General features: G+C 53.3%; 1 protein-coding gene across 1 annotated transcript; it reads left to right on the top strand.

Annotated features, from left to right (window-relative positions):
* Positions 1-2255: 2255 nt before the first annotated feature.
* On the top strand, positions 2256-3359 carry LOC139239036 (prolactin-releasing peptide receptor-like). Its single transcript, XM_070867540.1, has one exon. The coding sequence runs from the start codon at positions 2256-2258 to the stop codon at positions 3357-3359; it is 1104 nt and encodes a 367-aa protein (XP_070723641.1).
* Positions 3360-7492: the final 4133 nt, after the last annotated feature.

The following is a 7492-nucleotide window of genomic DNA, read 5'->3' as shown; positions in this document are numbered from 1 at the left end:
TCCTCACCCTCCCTCAAACCATAGGGCCGCTCCCCTCCCTGGGCTAGGGAGGGTAACATCAGCCAGTGTTCCTGCTCCTGTTCACGATCCAGTGACCTGCCCCTGGCTGGAGAGCGCGGCGGTGTGGACATTGAGTGAGGTCAGGATTCGGCTCAACTGTGATGCCTTCCATGGTTAAAGAGCCGTTGACAGCTCACACACTGAACAATAGCCACTTGGATCACCTCCTTGAAACATTCGCTCTGTGTGAGTTAGCGACTTCAGGAGAGGAGAAAAGCGGGTTAGAAGGAGCAATCGCTGTAGCCACCGATCCAATCATTTCAGTACGTAGTTCTGTTGATGAAAATAATGGAGGTCACAGCAACTCCTACACTTGCATAAGGGGCATTTTAATGCATGATTGAAGAGATGTGTGTGCAGTTCTCCAAACCCTAGAACTAAGAATGGCCATCAGTAATGTGGTTGTACTTTCATGGCATTCTCAACCTGCAGCGTTTCAATGCAATAGAAAGATGTGCATTTATATAGCGCCTTTCACAACCTCAAAGCGCTTTTCAGCCAATGAAGTACTTTTGGAGTGTAGTCACTGTTAAAATTTAAGAAACGCGGCAGCCAGTTTGTGCACAGCAAGTTCCCACAAACAGCAACTTGATAATGACCAGATAATCTGTTTTTTAGCGATGTTGGCTGAGGGATAAATATTGGCCCCAGGACACCGGGGAGAACTCCCCTGTTCTTCTTCAAAATAATGCCCGAGGGATCTTTCACGTAGTGCCATGGGATCTTTAACATCCACCTGAGAGAGCAGACGGGGCCTCGGTTTAACGTCTCGTCCAAAAGTCGGCACCTCCGACAGTGCGGCGCTCCGTCAGCACTGCACTGGGAGTGTCAGCCTAGATTTTGTGCTCAAGTCTCTGGAGTGGGACTTGAACCCACAACCTTCTGACTCCGGGGCGAGGGTGCTGCCCACTGAGCAGCTGGGCTAGGTACGAAGGCCTAATCGTTGGATGTCCACCTTCTTAAGATCTGAACCGTTAGTTCCCCGTCTCCCCGATCCGGTCAGTCAGAAGGTTGTGGGTTCAAGTCCCACTCCAGAGACTTGAGCACAAAATCCAGGCTGACCCTCCCAGTGCAGTGCTGAGGGAGCGCTGCAGTGTCGGAGGTGCCGTCTTTTGGACGAGACGATAAACTGAGGCCCGGTCTGCCCTCTCAGGCGACTGAAAAGATCCCAGGGCACTATTTTGAAGAGGAGCCTGGGCCAATATTTAACCCTCAGTCATCATTTTAAAAAAAAGAATTCTGAACATTATCACGTTGCTGTTTGTACCTGTTCAGTCAGAGGTTCAAGGTCCCAAGGCACTGTTCCAGGGAGAGATTTTCCCCTGGTGTCTTGGCCAATGTGCCTCTCAATATTTGCAACTAACGGCTCATTCATCTCATCGCTGTCTGTGGGAGCTTGCTGTGCGCAAATTGCCTTCCGCGTTTCCCACATTACAACAGCGACTATTCAAAAAGTACTTCACCGGCTATAAAGCACCTCGGGACGCCCTGAGGTCCCGTGAAAGGTGCTATATAAATGCAAGTTCTTTCCTTTCTTTCTAGCTCAGTGGGTGCGTTGCTCCACCCAGCGTGGTACTGGGCAAAACAACCCTTTGGGGCGTGAGTGTGAGCTTTGCCTAGTAAGAACATGAGAAATAGAAGCAGGAGTCGGCCATTCGGCCCCTCGAGCCTGCTCCGCCATTCAATGGGATCATGGCTGATCTGATCCTGATCTCAACTCCACTTCCCCGCCCACTCCCCATCACCCTTGACTCCCTTATTGTTCGAAAAGGAGATTAAGAAGCTCCTCTTTTCTTCATTTGGAATAGACGTTAAACTGAGGTCCCATCTGCTCTCTCAGGCGGACGTAAAAGATCCCATGGCATTATTTCGAAGAAGAGCAGGGGAGTTATCCCCGGTGTCCTGGGGCCAATATTTATCCCTCAATCAACATCACAAAAAACAGATTATCTGGGCCATTATCACATTGCTGTTTGTGGGAGCTTGCTGTGCACAAATTGGCTGCCGTGTTTCCCACATTACAACAGTGACTACACTCCAAATGTACTTCATTGGCTGTAAAGGGCTTTGAGGCCTCCGGTGGTCGTGAAAGGCGCTATAGAAATGCAAGTCTTTCTTTCTTTATCGCAAGTTCCTGTATGAAGTGCTGTGTTTTATCCCAAAGGCCAATCCCGAACGCTCATGAGGAGGGAAGTATGGAAACGGAGGAGAGCAGGAAGAACAGCAGCAGCTTCTTCAACGGCAGTTCCCCGGTGAGGTTTGCGGGAACTGACCTGCTCCAGCAGTACAAGTGCTTCTTCATCCTGCTCTACTGCGCCCTGGTGGCCGTGGCCTGCGTGGGCAACGTCTTCCTGATCGGCTGCATCGCGGCCGACAAGAAGCTCCACAACGCCACCAACTTCTTCATCGGCAACCTGTCGCTCGCCGACCTGCTCATGTGCCTGACCTGCGTCCCCCCGACCCTGTCCTACGCCTTCGAGCCGCGGGGCTGGCTCTTCGGGCGGCTCATGTGCCACTTTGTCTCGCTCATGCAGTCCGCCACGGTCTACGTCTCGGTGCTGTCGCTGGCCGCCATCGCGGTGGACCGCTACGTGGTGGTGGTCTACCCCATCCACCAGCGGATCGCGCTGGGCTGCTGCGGCCTCGTTGTGGGGGCCATCTGGGTGCTGGCTCTGGCCCTGGCCACCCCTGCCGCCGTCTACGTGCGCTACGTGGAACTCCAGGAGACCGGCAGCGACGTGAACATCTGCGAGGAGTTCTGGCGGGGCCTGGAGAAGGAGAGGCTGGCCTACTCGTGCGTGGTCATCCTCGTGTCCTACATGATCCCGCTCGCGGCTGTCACCGTCTCCTACTGCGCCATCACCGTCCACCTCCGGAGGAGGAACGTGCCGGGGGCGGTGCAGCGGAACCAGGCCCGGTGGAACAGGCGGAAGAGCAAGACCTTCTCCCTCCTGGTGGTCTCGGTGGTGACCTTCGCCCTCTGCTGGATGCCCCTGCAGATCCTCAACCTGATCCGGGACCTGGACGTGGACTTTGCCCTCATCGACGTGCGCTATCTCAACGTCAGCCAGCTCTCCTGCCACTGGGTGGCCATGAGCTCCTCGTGCTACAACCCCTTCATCTACGCCTCGCTCCACCGCAAGTTCCGCCTCCGGCTCCGCGGCTACTTGGGCCGCTGGCGGAGGCCGGGAAGCTTCCCGTCCGCCCGCCTCTCGCCGTTCCACACCAGCGTCAGCCTGGTGTCCAAGGCGCCCAAGGCCGGCACGGACAACGGCTCCTACGTCCTCAACACGCTCTGAGCCGGCGTCCACCGTGTTTCCGCACGCCCTCCCTGATGGGCGCCATCGTGGCTTCTCACGGTTGTTCATATTTGTTCTTATCGCCCGTTTCCACTTTCTCCCCCCCCCACCCACCCCACCCAAAACCCCCCCACCATCCCTGTTGTCAACGACGACCCCTCTGGAGCCCCCAGCAGCCGCCCGCTACCTCAACCCAAGGTGGACCCTCCTTCGCTGCGAATCTGGACAATGAATGACGGCAGGCTATTCGACCACGGCAAGCATCGGAAGTGACCCCCAATCCCAACCCTAGACCCAGGGGCCGAAATTGAACCCCCCCCCCCCACCTCCTTAAGGTCCATTACCGCCCCTTAGGAGTAAGCTGCCAGTGGCTGAGCGTCTGCTCTTAAAGGGGAGGGCACTGCGCCGGCCATTTTGTTTTTAATTGCCGTCCGACTCTGAGGTCGGCCCAACAGCGGCGGCCACGGGTATGGCCACAGCCCACCCCCCCCCCCCCCCTCCCCAGGTGGGCACTGCTGAAGTGGACTGCTGCATGTACAGTGGCCCTCCCCTTTAACTGAAGGGAAGGGGCATTAGCGCGGCGCTGATGACACTGCCCGCCTTCCGCCCCGCTCCCGACCCACCTCCGCCCAAAACGCTGCCCCAACCCATTGAAAAAAATGAAAGAGAGGGCATTTTCATCCTCCCAGTCTCGAGACGTGTGATTTCCACCTGGGAGTCACTCAAAGAGTGAGCATGAATGGGAATCCAGACGGTTTAACCTGCGAGGAGAGATTTAGTAGATTGGGTCTATATTTTCTGGAATATAGACGAATGAGAGGTGATCTCATTGGGACATATGAAATTCTTAAGGAGCTTGAAAGGGGTAGATGCTGAGAGGCTATTTCTCCCGGGCTGGAGAGTCTAGAACCGGGGGTCACATAGTCCCAGGATAAGGGGTCAACCATTTAGGACTGAGACGAGGAAGAATTTCTTCACTCAGAGGGTGGTGAATCTTTGGAATTCTCTGCCCCAGAGGGCTGTGGAGGCTCAGGCATTGGGTATTTTCAAGGGAATCAAGGGACAAGGGGATAGGGCGGGAAAGTGGAGTTGAGGTAGAAGATCAGCCATGATATTGAATGGCCGAGCAGGCTCGAGGGGCCGAATGGCTTACTCCTGCTTCTATTTCTCATGTTCATAGCCCAGGGGCACTAAGCATCCCTGGGCAGTACCATCTAACTACTGCCTCAGCTGAAATCAGGTTACCTTAGAGCAACCCCTGTGATTGAGGTTGGGCCTATTTTGGTGGCCCAAAGCGGAGTCGCTCCAGTGTCGCCTGACAGGAATCAACACTACGAGTGGCCCTTTAAGAGCACCACTAGCACAATAACCAAGCAAGTGGTCCAATTAAACCAAAGGGTGCTTAAAAATAAGGCCGCAAAACCACCAACTAAACTAGATCAGTGTCGACAAGACACTCGACATTCTGCGGTGTCCACTGGTCGCAGAAGGCCTCAAGTCTTCCCGCCCAAGAGAAGGTCCACTGACTTATCCGCCCTGCCAAATATCAGGGGCGTCGGGCTGAAGTGAGGCCAGAAGATAAGGAGCAGGCTTCTCAAATAGTGGAGCTGAGAGGATTGTTGGCCAAGGCACCAGGGCAAGTCTGAAATAAGAACAGCGGGTCAGGCAGCATCTGTGGAGAGAGAAACAGAGTTAACATTTCGGGTCGGTGACCCTTCATCAGAACTGGAAAAGTTTGAGATGTAACAGATTCTTAAGGAAGTGCAGGGGCACTGAAAGGGGGGAAGGGAGGAAAGCACAAAAGGGGAAGGTCTGTGATAGGGTGGAAGGCAGGAGAGATTAGAGAGACAAAAGGGATGATGGGAAAAAATGAGATGGTAATGGCACAAGTTAGGGAACAAAAGATTAGTCTAGATGGGGTGTATTGGTTGGAGCCAGTTTAATTCTGGACACAGTAGCTGTCATGAAGTACTCCAGCCACAGGGTGGCGTTTTCCCGATTGGACAGAAAAGAACAACGAGAAACAAAAACCAAAGAGTAAACCAGCCAGCAAGCAGGGTGAAAGCATCCATTTTAGCTCAGACTGTCTGTAACTTTTAGTGATTAGAAACGAATCTCTTGTTGTATCAAACCTTCCCAGAAGTACAGTGATTACCGGTTTCTGTCAGAGCGTAGCGTAATGCGAGCGTAGCTCTGATTCTCCAGCTAGCCTCAACGCTACATTATTAAAGGATTTGGATTCTGAAGCTCTGACCTTTCACCATACTTCTTGATGTAGTGTTGAAGCTAGCTGGAGAATCAGAGCTACGTGGGGTGTGAATGGCGGAATCATCACCAGCTGCCATGGGAAAAAGAGAAAAAATAAACGGGGTGGGGGGGGGTGGGGTTGTAACAAGAAGGGGAGGAAAGGGAGAGATTATGGTCTCCTGGGGGAATCTTCTCATTTGAACGGTGCCTTGGGATCTTTGCTGTCCGACTAATCAAACAAATGGGACGTCGGTTTGATGTCCCACCTGACTTCGGAAACTGCAGCACTCACTCAGTGCTGGGCTGAAGTGTCATCTTGGATTATGAGCTCCAACTCTTGGGTGTTTGAAAAGGACAAAGGATACAGGGGAGGGGAGGAAAGGACAGGAAAATGGGATTGGAGCTAGCACAGGCACAGATTCGATGGGCCGAAAGGCCGCCTTCTCTCCTGGAACTGCAATGATTGTAAGGGAATCAAGTGGGCAAAAAAATTTAATTCTGATTTCCAAAGCCCTCCAATTGCTCCAGGGCCTATTGGGTTACTGGGTAAGACCTCCAGCCAGGGATCTCGATTGCAGATGGTCCCAGCATTGATTTCCATGGGTTCCTGCTCCTGCTCACTGTCCGGGAACTCTTTTCCCCCCCCCCCCCCCCACCCATCCCTGACCCCCCCCCGTTGAAAAGAGATTGCAGGCGGACACTGAGTCCGAACAAGATCGGACTCGGCGGTGCTGCACACCAAGGTCGAAGAGCCCGCCGTGTGTTACAAGACAGCGGTTGAGGCCTGTGGAACCGTGCCCCAAACCGGTATGGGTGGGGGGGAGGCATCGTAAGCAAGGAGAGAACAAAAGCATTGTGCTGGTTGATTCAAAACTTCTGGTAACGAGTTCTGAATAATTTATTCTTACATTTTTCCATGAAGCGAATTGCTTCACGGAGCAAATATTTATTGTGTAACATGTGTCTGAATGTTTAATCGGTCTGATGCCAAATATTGTGTAGAGCAGGGGAGCGGTGTAACTCAAACGTCTTGCTGTTCTTCACTGCTGCCATCAATCACAGCCACAACCAGAGCCTTTCGGATGATGGTAGGAGAGATTCGGGAGTGCCACCTCAAGGGAGAAAACATCCATCGAAGACTAGCCCTCTGCCCTGAAAACCAAGTGTTGCCAACTCCCTCCAGGATTGTCCTGGATCCTCCAGGAATCGTAGATTAATCGGCAGTACGCTGCCCCGAGCAACACCACAGGAAATATAATCTGAGGGGGTGTCAAACAAGAATTGTGTATTTTTAATTCTATTTTCTTTCGAATGCTTTTGTTTGTTATTTTATTTTTTTAAATATTGGCGTTGTGGCGGGGCGTGAAAATAAAGATTGTTTTTCTGACAGTCCACAGCCAGTTTGGGCAGCGGAGACTCTGTTCTGCAATTGGCGGTGGAAGGCAGGGCTCCGCGGGGATGGACATCACGGGCGACCAATGACGGGAGAGCGGGGGGGGGAGCGGGGCCATGGGGGTGTCGTCATGTGACGCAGCCTCCGGGAGTACCGCCAGCCAGAGTTGGCAATGCCCAGCAGCAGCTCCAAGGCTCGGCCGCGATGCCTCCCACAGCCAAATAGCCCCTAGAGGCTGACTGCCGAGGCTGGCACATGAAAGCACGGGGGTGGTGGGGCAACTCTTGCTACTAGAAAGAGTCAGGGGGCGAGCAGAGAAAAGAAATAAAGATCCGGGGTGTGCTTACACAGTTTGAGGCTGTACAATGACGTGGACTGGTCTGAGCTTGTCTCGTTCTTGATAGTAAAGTGCGTATCAATACCATAAATGCCATGGCTGCACGAGCAGGTCAGAGGCTGGGTACTCAGTCGTGAGTGTCTCACGTCCTGACTC

Source organism: Pristiophorus japonicus, chromosome 26 (assembly GCF_044704955.1).
Source record: "Pristiophorus japonicus isolate sPriJap1 chromosome 26, sPriJap1.hap1, whole genome shotgun sequence".
Taxonomy (NCBI): Eukaryota; Metazoa; Chordata; class Chondrichthyes; family Pristiophoridae; genus Pristiophorus; species Pristiophorus japonicus.
Note: the sequence above shows the minus strand (reverse complement) of the source record. Positions and strands in the feature narration are given on the sequence as shown.

Coding starts and splice junctions, on each gene's coding strand:
- LOC139239036 (XM_070867540.1), top strand. CDS start 2,256: ATGGAAACGGAGGAGAGCAGGAAGAACAGCAGCAGCTTCTTCAACGGC.